Source organism: Aquila chrysaetos, chromosome 3, assembly GCF_900496995.4.
Source record: "Aquila chrysaetos chrysaetos chromosome 3, bAquChr1.4, whole genome shotgun sequence".
Lineage (NCBI taxonomy): Eukaryota > Metazoa > Chordata > Aves > Accipitriformes > Accipitridae > Aquila > Aquila chrysaetos.
In genome coordinates this window covers 39391415-39409878 of record NC_044006.1, presented here as the reverse complement: position 1 = coordinate 39409878, position 18464 = coordinate 39391415, and the positions used below count along the sequence as shown (strand labels likewise).

Sequence of the window (18464 nt, the reverse complement as noted above, 5' to 3'; positions counted from 1 at the left end):
ATAATCCATTTCAATTTATCAGGCAAACTAGTAATAGAAACAGAAATAAAATTCAAATCTACTTGTCCCTGGTTGTATGTTTAGACTTAGAGTAGGGTAGCTTTAGTTTAGTGTGATAATGAGTTGCCCTATCCAGCCCATAAGAGATGTTGAGTGCTGTTTAAGCAGGAGGCACTTGTCTGCTGAGGGTTTACATATGTGTGCCCTGGTAGGATGATCTGACTTTGTTTCATTTTCTGAAAAAGGGCACTGAAATGTTGTTGCTAACTGCCAGGAATATTTAGCTGGAGTGGAATGGCTTTGGCAGAAGAGACATGGGTGTAAAGCATGAGTTGTAAAGGAGGAAGAGAGTCACCACAGAAGGTAGTCAGTGACCCAGAAAAGAGCTCTTCTGGCTATCTGAATATGTGGCCACCACTGTCTCCACGTTTGAGATGCTAGTGACTTTGTATACATACGCATAACCAATTTCACATTGATCATGCAGGCCCTCACCATTATTCTTAATCTCTCTCTCTGAGTGGCTTCGGTTCAAGGTCATTATTGATCACAACTGCCCATCGATTTGAAGTGCAATATTTATAAAGATGGAAATGAGGTACAGAACTCCAAAAGTTTAGCAGTATAGTCTCAGAATTCGTGGTACAGATCAGAAAATCTGTATTTTTATGGTGGCTCTAGAAATGTAATGTTGTAAATATGGATCTGTGCATAATCTTTCCATGATCATATTGGGAGTTTATTTTTTTGGGGTGATGTGGACAGGAGATGGATACTTGGAAATGGTGATGGATGAATGAACTTTAATTTCTCACCTGGTTAGAAATCTGTTTCGGGGAAATAGAATATGAATGGCTCACTTGAGGCTGTACTCCAGAGACAGAGGCAAAGATGGAGAAGTGTTTGAAATAAAAATGATACAGTAGTTCAGTTCAGGAAAAATATTTGCCATTTATTTTCCTTGTAGTAAAATTTAAAATAGTAAGAAAGGCTAAAAAGAACAATCTTGTCTTTCAAATGAATTTATGAATAATTTTTAAAATGTGTATATATATATGAGTAAGGTAAGGGAATGTACAGTGAAAACATTCAGTCATATCTCTTTCTTGTAATGAGACATGAGTGTGGGGTGAGAGTCTATGAAGAATAGATACTATAATGTCCTTAGAAGTCAGTCTACTCTAGGATTGACAGCCAACACAAATTTGTAGGGTTATTCCATGATAATTAATTACATGTAAATTTTGAAGCATATATACTTACTGGGCAAATAGATGTCAAACAACATAGTTAAAATTATAATTTCTAATTAAGCTACAACTTGGTTTTACATTCATAGGTGTAAGTCACAACCACTTGCCAACTTTTGCCCACAAAATACCCTTTATGCTGTTAGTGATGGAGATCCTGAGAGCACAATTTAATGTATGATTTCCATAGGAGAGTTGCTGTAATCCATGTTGGGTTGATATGTGTACTCATGGAAGGACATTTTACTTCCCCTGTATGAAGGAAACTGTTTCAAATTTATTTTTATATGACTTGTAACAGCAGCATGGAAAGTAAATTGTTTTTCTTACATCTGTGCAGTGTGCTGGGTTAAAACGAAAGCTCTGGTCACTCTACTCAATGTTTAGGTCATGCTAATCTGAATTTTGCCAAAAATTTTTGGTTTGGAGTTTGTCAGATACAGGTTTTGTGGACACAGTGGTTTACATGGGTGTGGTAAAATGTCCTTGGTGGTTCACTTGGTACTCTTCCTTCACAGTAACTCCTTTTCTCCTCAGGGGTTAGCTGAGAAGGTTATTTTCTAGGCTGGCCCCAGCATATAAGCTGTTAGCTGGACAATTGTGATGTAAATTTAGTGCATAAAAGAGTAAGGCACAACATAAATTTGTTGGGATAGAGTATTTAATGAAATTACTGTTTCCATTCTATAGCAACTCACAAAAAGTTTTTTACATATGGTGCAACAAATTCAGTTGTGCTTAAAGAATATTCTTGTGTAGTAAATATTTGCTTGGCTCCATTTTTGTATGGGAGTGACCCAACAGGTACTTCAGTGTGGATTTTGGCTTAGAGAGATTTGTGTATATTGGTATGTTGTATAATGTTGCACATTACTAGATCAGATACATTTGTGCTTGAAGAATAAAATTTCTGAAGCTTTTTCACTGTCCTTTTGCCTTATTAGTTTCAAATCACTACCTCTGATCACAAAAATGTACTAAAATAGATACTATATTCCTCCCTCTTTTATTCTCCACAGCAATGGAGTTTCATGAAAACCTGCACAATATAGGAGCAAGAGAAGGCTTAAAAGAAAGAAAACTGCAAAAATCAGTAGAAAGTTTTACATGGAACATTACAATTTTAAAGGTAATGTGTCTTCCTTTGGTTAGTTACTGTATTTTTCCATTCACAGCTGACATTCTAATATTGTTACTGGTCATTGTTACGTGTCACAGTTCAACTGGATTTATTCACTCCTATAACCATATTCAGTTTAGTTTATACAACTTGAAAACACAGCAGACTCTCAATGTGAATTTTTCTTTTCTATTGTTGTGGGGGGTTGTTTCATTTAGTTTGTCTGACATTTTCTTCTTACAACCTTTTAACATTAACAGGATCCATTGTAATCTTGAACACATGGGTGAAACAATGAGTATTGATTTCTGTGAAGTGACTCGGGCTGGGAGGAAGCTATGCTGCTGTTTAAACCCCGATTTGTGATTTAAAAGGGAGTAAGAGTGTTAAGGTTAATGCAGTTATTGAAAAACAAAAGGGAAACAGTTGCTACTGCAGTCAGTGATGAATGGTGATTAATGATACATACAAATTATATTAGTAATCTAGACTGGAGTAAGTTGAGTGTATATGAACTGGAGATTCTCTTTGCATTGTCAGGCGCATTTGCTTACGTTTTGATGCAACAGTAAGTGATGAAGTATAAAGAAGCTTTCAGCCAGAGACCCTCAGGAAACTAGAATGTGGAACAGTTCAGGTTTCTTATCACTGGTCTTTCATCTAAATAGAATATATAAAAATTTATAGAGATAGTAAAACTGCCTCCCTTAATTTATTCCCTTGACACTATCCTTCTAGCCCAAATTATTCAAGTTTTGTGTTTACATCCACTAATGAGTTTTTCTCTCCCACTCAATCAAATATTTCATCACTATATTAAACTATAAAGTCTGTTTTAATTAGAAAGAAAATTATTTTCTCCCACATATTTTTTTATTTTTAGTTCTTATTGAAAATAAAATTCCCTATCGCCTCTTCTTACAGTGAGCTACTACAGAAAAGCACTAATACCTATGTATTTCTCCAGCTTTCCATATTGGTTTCAACTGTTAAGCTTTTCACGGTGTTGCTTGGTGCTCTGGTCCCTCTTGTGTTACACTGCACAAGTCCAGTGCAGAGGAGAATCTCAAAGAGGTTAAATTTGCTGTAGCATGTACAGTTAATACATTCTAAAAATATACATGCAGGTTTTGCTTATAGGTAAAAGGACCAGACTATCACTTTTCCTTTATTAGAGCAGAGTTTCCTGAAGACAGTGTATGGGATGTGTCAAGTACCATTCCTGTGCTACCTAGGGAATAGGAGGGGAGTCAGTTCAGTGGGTTTGGGCAAATGTCAAGGAAATAAATTCTTATCCCTTCTTTTCTGTCAAAGGTATCAGATACCAGCTTGGATAGGCAAATCTATTTTAATGCTGCCTGAAACAGCAGTACCTTTGCTTCATCTCTGCTTTCCATTCAGAACATAAGGGTTGGGGGGGGGGGGGGGGGGGGTTTGTAGTTGATGAGCGACTGAAATGTGAAGTCGTGATTTCTGTGTAAGCCAGGAATTGGAGAACCCACATGGTAGATCTGGCTCTTCAGAGCACTGAAAGGCTTTTGTGCATATCCTTAGGATTAACGTAATTATGAAGTTAGAAGGCTTTCGTTTTGAAGAGATTATTGAGAAAATCTCTTCAACATTGACTTGTTGGGGTTTTTTTTTCTACTTGCAGATTAAGGTCCTATCTGTAGGAAGGTACAATTTGTCCCATAATTAATACTTCATCAAAAAAATTGTTGAGGTGTTTAATCAGCCTGTTGTTGAAACTTTACAGGAGTTGTTACAGAAAGTTCTGGTATGTTGTTACACCTTAAAAGTTATTTATAAGTATTACAGTTCACATAGGCATCTATTAATTGCTGTTACTCACATTTAGATGTACAAAAAGTTAGAGGCTGTGATTTGTTTGAAGTAACACATTGAGGTTTTTCACTCCAAACTCTTAAATATAGGCTGTAACCATAACTTCTCTTGGGTGACGTAATTAAATAGAAAAAGTTCATCAGTTTCTAAGACGCTACTCTTCCTGTTTGGAGGAAAAGACCTGCAATTGTAATTTTGGTCTAATACTATATTTTTCCATTTCCATTTTTCCATTTCTCTAAAAAAATATGCGAGGACAGTGATGGGAAGTGAATGCCCACATTTTTTAGAGTAAAAATGGATCAGGAGAGTGACAATCTGAGCCAGTTTAAGAAGAATTTCTTTTTTCTGTTGAATTCTCTGCCTACGTCAAATTAACTTCCCTCTTGAACCGTACAAAAATAAATTCCTGTCTGTTCAGTGGCCCCAAATTTTGCTGTTCAACAAGAAGACAGTTCAGCAACCAACACACCGAAGGCAGTGCATGCTTAGATGGATTTAACTTTTTATTTTTCTTGTAATTAGGAACAGTATTTTACATGGCCTCTTGGCTATGATTTAGGAATTGCTGTGTGGCTTTGAATAGCATTACTAAATAATTCTGCATGAGCGCCATCCTCAGCTCCCTCACAGAGGAATCACAGAATGCTCACATGGTGTGGCTGATGTATTTTCCAAGCCAATTAAGCTGCATTTTACCCTCAAGGTACATATTGATCTTTTTTTCTCAATTGGGACATTTTGACTACAGTTGATGCAATGGAAAGTTTGATAAAATAACAAAAATTGACAGCTTAATTCTAGGGGAATTCTTTGTTTAGAACATTTGACGTAGCTATTAAATATCTAGATGTATATGTGTGTGCGTGTGCGTTGCAATTTGTAAAAGGATTTTATTTTTCCTAATTTGAAGCCATGTGGCCAAATTTATTATTGGTATAGTATGTTTGAATTCAGCTGAAATATCTCTATCTAATTTGTGTATGTGTATATGCACACATTCCCATTCTTATGCACCCCATATATGCATATAGAGATACTTGTTTAACTTCAGAACATCACTTAGACTAAATTTAGTCTGCTTTAGTGAACTTTGTTGTCTATCTGAGAGATTTAGAGATTGTACAGTGTTAGAATATTCCTCTCAAACAGGCAGTTTGCAAGATCATTTGCTAGTAATTTGTTTATTGTTATTACTCAGACTGATGGCACTCATATTTTCTAAATATAGATAATCACATTTCCTGCCAGAAAGAGTACACAGTTGAAGAAAGAAAATCACTCTAAGTGCTGTTGCAGCAGACTCCTACGAACAACCTAATGTTACGATTTATGGACTTCTCTGGCATACCAAAACTTTGGAAAAAAACTCTATAGGCTCAGAATTTGAGATGCCCATAAGAAGAGCATAACAGCATCTTTAAATTAGTCTTTGCAACAAAGAGCTATTCCAAACACATAGGGAGAGTTCAGTGGGAGTACTCGGAATGAAGGTGGGACTCCTAACTCCAGCATTTGTTTGATGCTTCTTGTTGGCTATGAGTTTTTAGACGTCACATTAGACAACATGAATTACTTTCTCTTGAAAGAAATCCCAAGGCATGCAGTTCATGGCATCTGTTACCTCTGTAATGACATTGGTTCTGCACCTACATTATTTTTATAAATGTATTTATAAAGGGAACATTCAAGGCACTTACAGGGGTGCAACTTCTTACTTTTTTTTTTTTTTTTTTTTTAAATCATCTCAGTTTTATGGACCAAATGTACAGGTGGATTCAGGCAGCACTTTTGTCACCATGGGGCATTTGTGAAGCCTCTGATAGCTGCTGCCTAGTCTTGTAGGTACTCAGAAAACCTCTTGCATCACAGTTCAATTTAAATATCTAAAACTACTAGTCTGTTGATGTTGCTGGACTGGTGGAATTTTGGATCCTAATTAAATCCACATTTAGAAGTTAGGAAGTTAAGTCCTTTATGTCCTGATTCTGTAAATGCAGTCAGAGCATGTCAGCTGGAGCACTTGCAGTATGTCCCATTGTACCTAGCAGCCACTGCTCGGAGAAACGCTTTGAGAAAGGGATACTGGCTTCTGGCTTCTTACTTTTCCCAATACAAGCTCTGGGTCCCAGAACCTGAGCTAAAGCCCAGTCATTACTGATACAGTTTCTTGGGATTCGCGGGGAGAAAGAGTGCTCATGCAGTTATTTCAAATGTCATCTCTACAGTTTTACTTTGATGTTCACACACTCACTGAAGAACCTGTTAACCAAAAGTCATGAGTGAATACATGCCAGATTATACAGGTAGCTGTGCTGAGACATTCTGGTTGATGCTATATCCGATTGACTCTGAAATGATATCTCATTTCATAGGTATGAGAACTGATAGGAACCATTTTGGGTTTGTTTTTAATTACCTTTCAGGAGCTATGATATAAAAACACTGCCTATTAGCCGAAAGCTTCAAAACAAACAGAAGATTTTTAATGTTGATTTAAAAAAACCCAAAACAGAGTAGTTGACGCAGGCATATTGGGACAGAGAAGTATGAAGGATATTGAATTGGGCTTCCACGTTAATTCACATCTTTTATTGTTGTTTATTAAAAGCTTATGAATGAATATCAGTTTTGTTCTTTGATGTTCTTTAAGATCTTTTTCATGTTTGCCTACAAAACAGCTTGGTGCTTTATTCTTTTTCTGAAGCTTGTAAACATCAATATGTGAAATAGGTATTAAAGTTACATAGCACTCAGTTCTGTTAGTGAATTTTAATCATGGTGAAGGAAAGGGAGCAGCGATTGCCATCTGCTGCTGTGAGGACAGTGCTCTTACGGTGCTCTGCACCTGGGATGTGCAAGGCCTGTATTGGTCCCATTTGCAGCTGGGAATTATCACAAACTGCCTGTTAACCACAGTGCTGGGAGTAAATTTGAGTTTTGTGGTGTGTTTACCAGACGACACTAAGGACTAAATTCATTTACGTTTTGACTTATCTGAGGTGAAAGCCTGACAAAGGCAGCCCTGCTGTATAGTGAGAAACGTATGGGTTTGGTTCTGCAACTGCTCCAGATTCCAGCATTGAGTTGTCTCTGCAGACCAGCTTTGTTTCTTTGAATGTGGGGATTTTTTGTACTTCCTTATGATAAATCTGCTTGACTAAGTTTTGAGCCATTGAGACTAAGGTCTGAGCTGTTGATAGGTTTCTTGTATTGGCTTTACAATATGCAGTTTATCAGAGCAAGTAGCCTACAGCCATTTGGGGCTGGTAAGAAGGTGAAAGACCTCCAAGTAGTCCATAGATCTGAGAGATTCCTGTGTTCCAGCTTGTAGTCAACTGACTGTGCTATTAACTTACTTTTTAAGTCAATGGCACCTACTGCAAAAATAAGGATCTTATGTAGCTACAGAATGCATAGAATATAAAGAATTGAAACTGAAACTTCAGAGCCCTTGGACAAGAGACATTTGACATATAACTAGAAGAAAGGTCTTTGAGCTCTTTTAATTGAGTGTGTGTAGGCAATTTTTTCAGATCTGGATGACTATTTTACTTTTCTGCCTTTCAGATGCGTTGTATTACTGTTCAACAGTGTTCACTGTGACTACAACTTGAATTTTTAAGATGCATACTGCTTTTTTTTCCCCAGCATATGGCTTCATGATGGTACATCAACAGAGCTAGGCATTTTACATCAGTTGCGCAGACCTCTCTCAGTTGAGCTTGTGCCATATTTCATAGCAGCGGTTGGCTCTTGTTTTATCTTTGGATCAAGACATGTCAGCAGATAATGACAACACAGTTGGTTTCACCAACATTTTTTTGAGTTCAGTGCATTCGGAAATCAATTTCTTCATTCTATGTGTTGGAGAAGAGAGTAATATACACAGATTCATTTTTCTATTTCACCCTGGTCTAAACTTGATCCCACTTGGCTGAATGTGTTTAGTCTGAACCCTTTATCTGCAATAAGACAGTCCCTTATCTCAGATCCTCTCTTGTCTACGAAGTTCATCTTCCCTGATCAGTCTTGTCCAGACAGTCTCAGTTCCCTGCTGAAAATCTAGCCATTCTTGCTAACCCTTGGCTTTTTCCTTCCCCTCTCTCCTTCATCCAGTATTCTGTTCCCACTTGGCACCTAATTTTCTCTTCTGGCAGGTCTTTCCCATTGCTTTCCAATTCATATTGCCCCCTCTTCACCTCCTCTAGCGATCCTTCCTGATGAGTCTTAATTTTAGTTTTCTCATCACCTTTCCCGATTTCATTGTATTCTGCAGTCTTCTGCCTGCTCTGCATTTTTGTTTGTTTTTCTCTCTCACCAGCTTTTAGTCTCATTACCAAGCTCTCTCACTCTTTCTCAGTTGTCAGTCCTTCTACTTGTCTATCATTTTCAGACTTCTTTCAAAATGGTGGATTTTGTCAATCCGTTTTCTCTCTGTATTCCAATCCCAAATGTTGTCTCGATCTTTCCCTTTCTCCACTCACCTGTCTGATCAAAGTCAGTGTTGTCACACTGTGTTAGTTTTTCATCATTTCACAATCTTCTTTCAGTAAGATCTACTCTCTGCTTTGTATAGTACAGTCCAACTTCCCTTTCTGCAGTCCTAGACTTCTTGCCAGGTCAGTCCTAGAGATTGCTCTTGCCCTCTCTTTTTCTCCATCCACCTCCTCACCAGAGTCCCTGTCCCATCCTCCAGTCTGGCTTTTGGACTGCCTGCACTGGCAACCAAATGTTGGTGGTAAGACAACTTGGAGAAGCCATACAGGAAAAACCCAACTTTTTCTTCTAATGCATATTCATTATTGTCTGGGAATGGAATATGCATTGTCTTACCACATTGCTGGAGCTGTCAAGAGATGAAGAATGGTCAAGAATGAAATCCTGAGTGATTGTACTAACCACGTTCAAAATCTGATTTTTGTTTATTAAAAGCTCATAACATAGATCCGCTACTCTGGGTCCCTGAAGTCATTTGAATTACAAGTCTCTACCCCAAGTGGGAGTGGGGAGGGAAGGATGGAATATTGTTAAAGAAATCCTGACAGCATTTTCCTGTCTTTATTCTCAGAACTGAATGAACCATATGGATAAGGTTGAAGAATAATATTAAATAGTAATAATAATAAAATCTGCCAATGGCAAAAATCCTGCATAGAAAGTATCAGCTTAAGTAGTTAAAAGTTTGGCAAGCATATAAGCAACTGAAAGCAGGTTTTTTTAAATGAGAAGTTTTGGGCAACGTTATTAATAGACTGTTGCTAGCAGCTCTGCCTATAATAAATAACTTGATTAAAGTTCCAGAACTATATTCTACTAATCCATGTAAAATGGAGCTTGGGCTAGAAACAGATGCACTCCAGATATGACTCATTTAGTCTGCTGGAGTGTTTTAAATTAGCTTTTAGTTGTTTGTCAGTTTGGAAAAAAGTATGTGATTTTAAAAAAAAAGGAGCCTTGGTGTTCTTCAGAAGAAAATACTACTGAAGCTTGTGCTGTGATTGGTGAACTTCTAGATTTTTTCCTGTCTGGTGATCAGAAAAAAAACCACTTTGGCTATTATAGTCTTGGATAAGGGGAGAGGGGGCATTATTTCTTTGAAGAAAGCTATATTTGTTTTCAATTTGTGTGCCTGAAGTGCGTAATTCTGTTTACTTCATAGGATAGTATTTATGTTCTGAGTAAGGCTGAAGTATCACACCGTGAGTGCACACATGTTTTTGTCTGACTGCTGTTCTACCTCTCCTCCTTTTTTTTTTTAAATCAAAAAGTAAAGCTGGATTTCAACCTTATTTGGCAGAGGAGGAGAGGCAACATATCTGTTATGTCTCTAGAAGAGACATTAGCATCTCTTCAAGAGAAGTGTCTCTTAGGAGCCAGAATTTACACAGGAGAGACCTGTGTACCCCAATTACAGGAAAAGGTGCAGTCAGTGTTCATACCTTATTAGACATTATAGGAACTGACAGTCTGAAGGAACTACAGTACCTGGGGTTTTTTTGTTTGTTTGTGTGTGTGTTTTTCTCCCTTTCAGTTGGAAATGACACTGTTTAAGATCTGGTATTTTTGAAGTATCATTTACTTTTCTGTAAGCTGTGGGGCAGTTCTCCTTCGGGAGTGCAGACACAGTGCAATCGCTTTGGCCCTTCCAGACTTTGCACGTGTTTGTGAACTTCTCTGTGTCCACCCGTAAGACAGGTGTGCTCACCGTGCGCTACAGCCTTGCTCATTCCCTGCACACGGGCAGAATAGGCAGGTAATGGCTGCAGGAAAGGCAGTCCATAGTCTGCTAATGAGAGCTGTTGCTGTTAGAGGGCTTTAATCAATACAGAGAGACGGAGTAGCCAATATTGCAGGACAAAGCCAAATCACCTAAGTCTGGGACAGTTTCTCTTACAGCTTTACTTAAAACTTAATTACTATGAAGACTAAGAGTGCAAGTAAAGAGGGACAGTGATAGCGCTGAACTGCAGACAGCCCTGTGAAGTCTTTGTCATCACTGTCCTTTTTATATGTTGCTTGCCAACCTGTATTTTCATATTTCATGCTTTGACAAGCATTGATCCTTTACCATGCTACTGTTGAATGAATCACTTTGCTAGGAAAAAAAAATCTGTAAGAACCAAAAAACCTAAACAGTTTAATGGCTCTCTGAAGTATTAAAATCAGCCTTCACGACTTTCTCTATGCAGAAACATTTGTAGTCCCCATTGATTGAAAATACAGCACAGATTACTTTCCTGAAAATTGTTAGGTAGAAATGATCCCTATCCCTTTGTTTATGCAACTGGTTGGCTCCAGAGAAAGCAAAGAGCTTGGTTCTTACTAACACCAGATTATCCAATTTTGAGTTTTGTGTTGGGTTTGGGGGTTCTTTTGGGTGGTTTTTTTTGGTTTTTTTTTGAGCAGGGCAGCTGTACCATTGATATGAAACAAACAGAAGGGAGGAAAAAAAAAGAGAGTCCTATTATCAAGTGTGTATTCTAACTGCATTTATTTTCTTACAGGGACAAGCTGATCTTCTCAAATACGCTAAAAATGAAGCACTGGAGAATCTGAAACAAATCCATTATGCCACTCTTTCATGCGGACTCAATAAGCCAGGCACTGAAAATGCAGAAATCTCAAAGCCCCGTCGAAGTCTGGAGGTTATACCTGAAAAAGCAGGTGATGAAAATGGAGAATGAGAGAACACTCTTCTCGTAATTATGGAGTTTATAACTCTGTGACCAATTGTAGCTGCATAGGACATTTGCTTTGCACTTACTGTTGGAAAATATTTGGAGTTTTTAAAGCACAACTGGAGAAGCTAATTACAATCTACTGAAACTGTGAATGTATGTAGCAACTCTGCTTGTGAAGGCAATGATATTGTGTAACATGGAAATTACATTATTGGCCAAAATATAATATATATGTAAAAGATACTATAATTCAGTAATAGCGTGCTGAAAAGTTCATTATAGTGCCATAGGGAGATGGAACATTTTATAAATGAGCTGTAACTAGAGGGAAGTCAATTGACAGAATGTGACAAGATGCCTTGATTTTCAAATGAATTGGATGCACAGGTCCTTTATTTCTTTGCACAATTTGTTAATTGTGCTAGTGAGGTGAATTATTCTTTTGAAAATCAGGTCCAAAAAAGTAGAATCCACATGTTTCACACTATATTTAATTCAGCCGCTCAGATATTTGGGTTTGAAGTGGTATTGATTTTATTGTTGAGCCATAAATTAAAATGAGAATGTAATTAGACAGTGATCACTGGCTTCAGTGCACTGTAGGAGAGCCATTATGTAAAAGGAAAATGTGCAATCAATCTGATAGCCTATGTCAGAAGAAGATACATACCTATTTTGCCTAAGATCTTCTGCAAATGTGTGTAGATAATGTGACCAAACTGCAAGCAAAATGTTGTAAATAGTTTTTGTGAAGTGAAGTGCTCATATTAAAAAGAGTTTTATGAGATTGCTCCCAGACAAGTAAAGCTTTTAACTAAATTTTAACTTTTTTATTTTTCAAGTATTTTCTTCCTTACAGAATAGGTGGTATCTCAATAAGCAGGTTTGTCAAAAAAAAAAAAAAAAAAAAAAAATTGCTGTTCTGGTTCTGTTTTGGTTTTCTGACAACATTAGGTAAAGGTATTGTAGCTGATATGCTCATTGTAAAATGACTATACCAACCTAGAGTGTTCTCTTACTGTTTCTGATTTAACAATAAAATGGACTATATAATTACAGAAGCTAATAAATTTGAAGAAAAACATGCAAAACCCTACAGAGATCAAAATGCAGTTTTTTTCACTGTGGGGAAAAAGGGGAAGATTGTGATGTCTGTTGAAAAGCATTGTTTTAATTAGAGATCTTCAAGACATGCATTGTAAACTGATTTTTTTTTTTTTTTAACCAATTCAAGATGCTGTTTCTGCATTCAGATTGTAATGAACATCTACATATACATATCGTCCTGTAAAAGTCAATGGAGCTCTGACCAACAGCATTGGTATACTTGCACTTAATCTGAATTATTAGGGACTTAAATTTATTTTCTAGTCATTATAAAATTAAAGAGGGGGGGAGGAAGATGAAAACAATTTGCATAGTAAATGTCACAGCTTGAGCCTGCACTTTTAAATGTCAAACTGCATGGGTTAGGAGCAGTTTTAGAAGGTGCTAAGCTCTTTCAGTGTCTAGTGACAGATTGTATGCCTCAATATTACAGTCTTGCCAGAAGTGAGTTCTATTCTGTGTTTGAAAAAAATGAACAACATTTCCAAAATGAAACATTTAACCTGTGGTAAACACCTACAAGTGTTGCTTTTTAGATAGTCCTTCTCTACGTTGTCAGCTGGAAGTCTTCTGATTGCACCTGAAGTTGATGGGAAGCAACATGAAATTCCCTGTCGCTAGCTGTGTTCTGAGCCAGTATGAAATTAGTCTTCCAGGGCCAAATCTATCAGATCTAAATCTGATTTATCTACAGCAAAATAACTGTGTTGCATCAAGATTCAGCTGGTCCATAAATATACAAGGTCAGTTTCACTTTATCAGAAAACCTAATACATAGGCTGTTGGAACTTTCAATTCTGGCTAAAAGTTCCAACTTAAAGTTCTAGACTGTAGGAAGATGTCAGTACAGTTAGCATTATACTTCAAAGAGGTCTTAAAAGCCAGTAAAGCTCCATTTGCAGTCCTGGCCCACCACTGTTTGCATGGTATTTACAGAATGACATAATTTATATCACAAATTAAGCATTGCTGTAGAGTCTCTCTCTCCAGCCATGTTGTTATCAGAATTGATGGCTTGAGTATTCTTAGCATTTATATATTTCTGTTTAGCAAAGCACTACCTGGAAAGAAGTGAGGGAACATTGAAAGGATTAAACAGTTTGGTGGTTTTTTCTTCATTTTAAGGCAAGAAAAAAAGTAAGTGAAAGATGAGTATCACATAAGCTAGGACTGACGGATTTTGTATGTTGAACTCTACAATATATATAACCACTTGCTCTTATCCTGTTCTATCTTGTTAGAAAGGAAGGTGATACTTTTTTGGAGTAATATCCTCACATAGTATCTGCTTTTAAAAAAAAGAAAGAAGTTAAAACATATGCATTTAGCTAAGTGACCATTTAAATATGTTTCAATTTCATTGTAGTTCTGATTGCTTAAAATGGAGGTCACTTTTGTCCATTATTCATACTCAGTCCAGATGTGTATGTAGTGTAAAGGCCTAAAATGAACTCAGTCAAGCAGTTACTCTGAAGGATGATGTGTAGCTAAATCCTTTAGGGAGTTTACATGTTGCATGTTAAAAGAATGCAGGATAAACACCTGCAAGCAAAGTATCAGGCTCTATTGTTAACCCAGTGATGATAATTTCAAAACCAAATTTATTAGCATATTTTTCTCAGTTGTATTTTCTTAAAGCGTTCTTTGCATCCCTGATGCAATTTACGTTTATTATTAGTCCATTTTTTACAGTGTTTATTTTAGATTATATAGAAGAATAAGCACCTAAGATCTGGTGAAGTATTCCAAATAAAATAAATCACAGGTTGACTTTACACTTTTTTTTTGCCTTTATTTTCTCAAATGTGCTGTAATGCAGTTAAACTGTTTACATAGTTTTCAAGTATGAAAAATGGAGCCAAAACACAAGTGACTATTTATCTGACTGCCTTTCTTGCTTTTGTTTGGCTCCAGTAATCAGTGAGTGAGTAAGGGTATGTATGGAGACCTAAGTCAACATATTACTCAATTTAAAAGAAAATACTAATTGGGAAAGGAGAAGTTCATGTACAGATTAACCATGTAGACACTAACAGTGAATTCTTTTTTTGAACACAAGAAAAAGGATGAACAGTACCTGTTTGAAAAAGGAGCATCTCTCTAACCCCCACCTGCGTTCTTCCTGCCTAAACTCCCCTCCTCATCGGTTGTGCTTGGTGTGGTACATAGCAGCTGTTAGATATTTAATTACAGAGCCTAAGACCATGCCCTCCGTCCTCTGAACACACCAGCCAACTACAGAAGACAGCTCTGTTCTCCAGGAATTCCCTCAGCAGCACTTACTGAGGGGCACTGCTGAGACTATTGATGCCACCGAAAAAGCAAAAGCCTTCAAAACAGAGCTGGGGGCCAAGCTCTACTGGTGAAGTTGTGGCCCTTCTGCTGTCGGTGGTAGTCTTCTACTCAAGTCAGTAGGATCAGGATTTAAGTGCAGTGTTGCAAAATTTCCCCTTTGTCACAGGTCTTTTGTTTCTTTACCTTTTCTTCATGTTCTTATGTTGCTGCAGCAAGGAGCCTTAGATGGGTGCCCCACACAGTTTCTCCAGCTTGCCCATGCAGGCATGGTGAAAGATGCTGTATGAGTCAAGCCTTTTTTCAGCTACTTTGTACAGCACAGGAATATTTTTATAAGACTCCATGGCTGGTTACTGTGTTCACTTTTTCCTGTTTTGAAGTTGAAGCAGCAGAGATGTGATTCACAGTTGCCATCATGAAAAATGGAAGTGAGTTCCAAGATGACTAAAAATTTTAACTCTGGTCTACTGATCAAATGAACTAATCCAAAAGGACCCAATCCTCCAGTCTTGCAGTGCTTGAGTTTCCCTTCTGTTTGTATGATGTCCTAGTTTTCTACTGCGTGAATGTTCTTTTGTAAGTAATGCTGATTTATTCTTGCTGCATGCATTGTTTGCTGCACAGATCAGGGGAACTCCTGAATGTCCTGTGCATGGTATAATAATCTTCCATTAAGCCTTAGCCTACATAGGTTTACGCTTGTGTTAATTGAAGGTTCAAAATTAATATAAAGAGCAATATTTGCAAAAAGGGCGATCATAAAGCCATATTCATGGCACAATATGCACTCGCAATGGCATGTACTTCACTGTGAAATCATTTTATCCCCATATAGCTAACAGTTGGAGTGCTGCTGTCTGAGGATGACTAGCCCATGGGGTTTTAATACTGTGAGCAAAATTCTGAAACTCGTGAAGTCACCAGCTTTCTTCTTTTGACTGTAATGGGTGTAGGACTTCACCACATTTTTTCTTTTTCTGTTCACACCTACTCATTCTGACCAATTAAGCTTTCTAAATTGAATGTTTTAACAACTTGGTTTAAAAATTAATAGATCTGCATGTATCCTATAATGACCTCCAGTCTTTTGAACTCCTGTAAAGAAAAAAAATCACAGTTCTTACCACCCTGATTCCTTTTGCTCTCAGTATTTTGAAAGCAGCTGTGGGACAGGTCAGTTTGATAATTTTCAAAACTAACCCATGTGACACTCTTTATTCATTACAACTTGTTTGTTCTCAGTAAGAAAAAGGCAGTAAAACTCTTGAGGTTTTCTGGTTATTTCTGTTTCTGGACACTATTAAACTTCCCTTTCTGACTCATCACCTCTGTTCTCCGGGTGGCTGTGGAGAGGCAGGGTAGCAAAAAGCAGCACAGCAGAAAGATTAGAACCAGGACTTGAGTACAAGAGCAACAACAAGCCCTCGCAGGCTTAGGGGAGCATCCATTGTAGTCAACTGCGTTGGAAAGGCAGTTAAGGACTTAAAGGCAGCAGTGGGGAGGAGGAGGAAGATAAGCAGAATTAGATGTAAAAAAAAAAAAAAAAAAAAGAATTTTAGCCCAGGAGTATGGGCAACCACAGGGTGGCATGGTCCCAGTGCCGTCCTGTGGGATCCCTAATGCTTCCCAGTGGTACTAGAAATGTTACCAGTACCTTGGGGCAAAAGCGTAATGTTTCTTCCCTTGACAATATTATCTGGTGTGGCAAAGAGAGCAGCGTTGCTGGGAGAGCGGTCAGGTGTGAACGCTGAACTCTTAATTTAGCTTTCCGTACCCAGCTGCATGCGCTGCTTCGGCATATGTACTTGTGCCACTTCAGCTCATAGGAGTTCCCACTTGCTGCCACTTCGGCACACCAAAGTTGAGGGGAAAGGGGGGGGGGGGGTGAGAAAAAGAGAGAGAGAGAGAGAGATCAGGAGGCGTGGGAGGGTAGTATGGAAGGAGGCAGCTTGAGCTGGGGTGGGAGTAGCATGACCAAACAGACATTTGGCTGTCGTGAACCTCTCCTGCTTTGTCAAGAGCAACCCGGCCTTGCTAAACCACCTGCGGTCTGTAGAAGAGCTTTCTGAACGAGCTTAGATGTTTTATTAGTTACCTGTTTTCCATGGAGATACACATGGAGGAGCAGAGGGCCTTCTCGGCTGGATGCAGCATTGGCCTGTGCATTGGTGACCGTCTAGGAGAAGGAAAGCGGCAGGGCCAGGAAACAGAGCGCAGGAACTCAAAGGCCTGGGCTTTGTTCTCTGGCCCTCAGCTTCCTCCATCGATAAATTGGAGGAAATGACACCTACCACTTTTTGAAGTAGCAGAACAAACATACAGTGTAACTGCAGAAAAAAAATAACCCCCACAGAAGGCGGCTAGGAGCGAAATAAACTGACATATAAATAGTACATTATGAGAAGGCAACCCTTTTTGTGTCTGAATGCCATGTACATTAGGTTTCACTAGATACTCTTTTACCAAGTGCACTGATGCCTACACAGTTTTTCAGTGGCATGTACTTAGCAGACATACTCAAATGTGCTACTGATTGGTGAAGAGGGTTTTGAAATAGAAATCCTATCGGTTGATTACAAACTAAGCATGTCTGTGTGGGGTCCCAAGTCCTGGGGAGTTCAATATTTTTACTGTCTAGTAGGAGTAAAAAGATTTTGTTACACTCTTATAATATGAGCTTTAAGCTGTGGCTCACAGCATGAGCCCTTCTTTTTATCTCCGGCATTATTTTATGGATCAAAAAACCCCCTCCCAGAAATCTTAGAAATAAGCCCTAGGATTCAGCTGTAGATCTCAGTCTCAGTCCTGAATTCCAGAACTGATGATACCTGCTGTGATTTTGATATGTCCTTAGCCGAATAATGATTAAATATCTCATGTCTGAATATGTAACAAATTCTTCAAATATCTTTTTATATATTGTACTGGTGCTGCTACTTGTGCCAGGATTACTGAAAAAAGACAGAATTTATCTGGATGGAGAAATAAGGATCACCTCTTAGACCAGGAATCTGTGATTGTGGAGGTGGGTGGGGAGCTTCCCAGGAGAGTAATGGCTGTCCCTCCATTTCAGAGAGCCTCATGCCTGTGACGGAGCAGTTGTCAAGCAGGACTGGAAACAGCATTTCCTGAACATCCTTCTCTCAGGCGCAGTGTTTTGTGCTTACATTTATTTGCACACAGTTTTACAGAACCGTATGCTTTACTCCCATTTTTTTCTGAGCCTTGATTCACAACTAATATTCAAAGTTTATTCGCTTGGAGAGAGTTGTATTGATTTGCTGAGTATTTTCCCAGCACTCTCTCCAACATGATTTTAACAGCTGATAGCTCACAAATAGTAAGAGCCCGAGTGCATGAAGAGCACTAGTGATGTCAGCACCGTGGCAACACCTGGTTTTGGACTGAAAGTCTGGTCACTATAATGTGAGCACAGCTTAACACTGGGGGAGGCTGCATTGGAGACAGTATTAACTGAGGAGACCTGTTCACTCAGGAAGGGGAGGCAGCAGCAGTTATGAGATCAAGGACAGAACTGGGTATGAGAGATAGGATATATTCAGTCCTGGAGGAGGAATCAGCTACTAAATCCAGCTCCTTCCCCTCCCCCGTGTCACAGGCGAGACTTCTCAGACATGACAGTTCAAGATAAAAACTCAATTT

General features: G+C 38.3%; 1 protein-coding gene across 3 annotated transcripts in view; it reads left to right on the top strand.

Annotated features, from left to right (window-relative positions):
• The window catches only part of PLCL2 (phospholipase C like 2), a 111224-nt gene extending 98729 nt beyond the window's left edge, over positions 1 to 12495 (top strand). For 2 of the 3 annotated variants that reach the window (XM_030009404.2, XM_030009405.2), the window contains exons 6-7: positions 2270 to 2379; positions 11223 to 12495. In XM_030009404.2, coding sequence (XP_029865264.1) covers positions 2270 to 2379; positions 11223 to 11402 — 290 coding nt within the window. In that variant the 3' untranslated portion in view covers positions 11403 to 12495. Of the gene's footprint in view, positions 1 to 2269; positions 2380 to 11222 lie in introns of those variants that run through there. The other variant, XR_003922703.2, reaches the window with a different exon arrangement.
• Positions 12496 to 18464: the final 5969 nt, after the last annotated feature.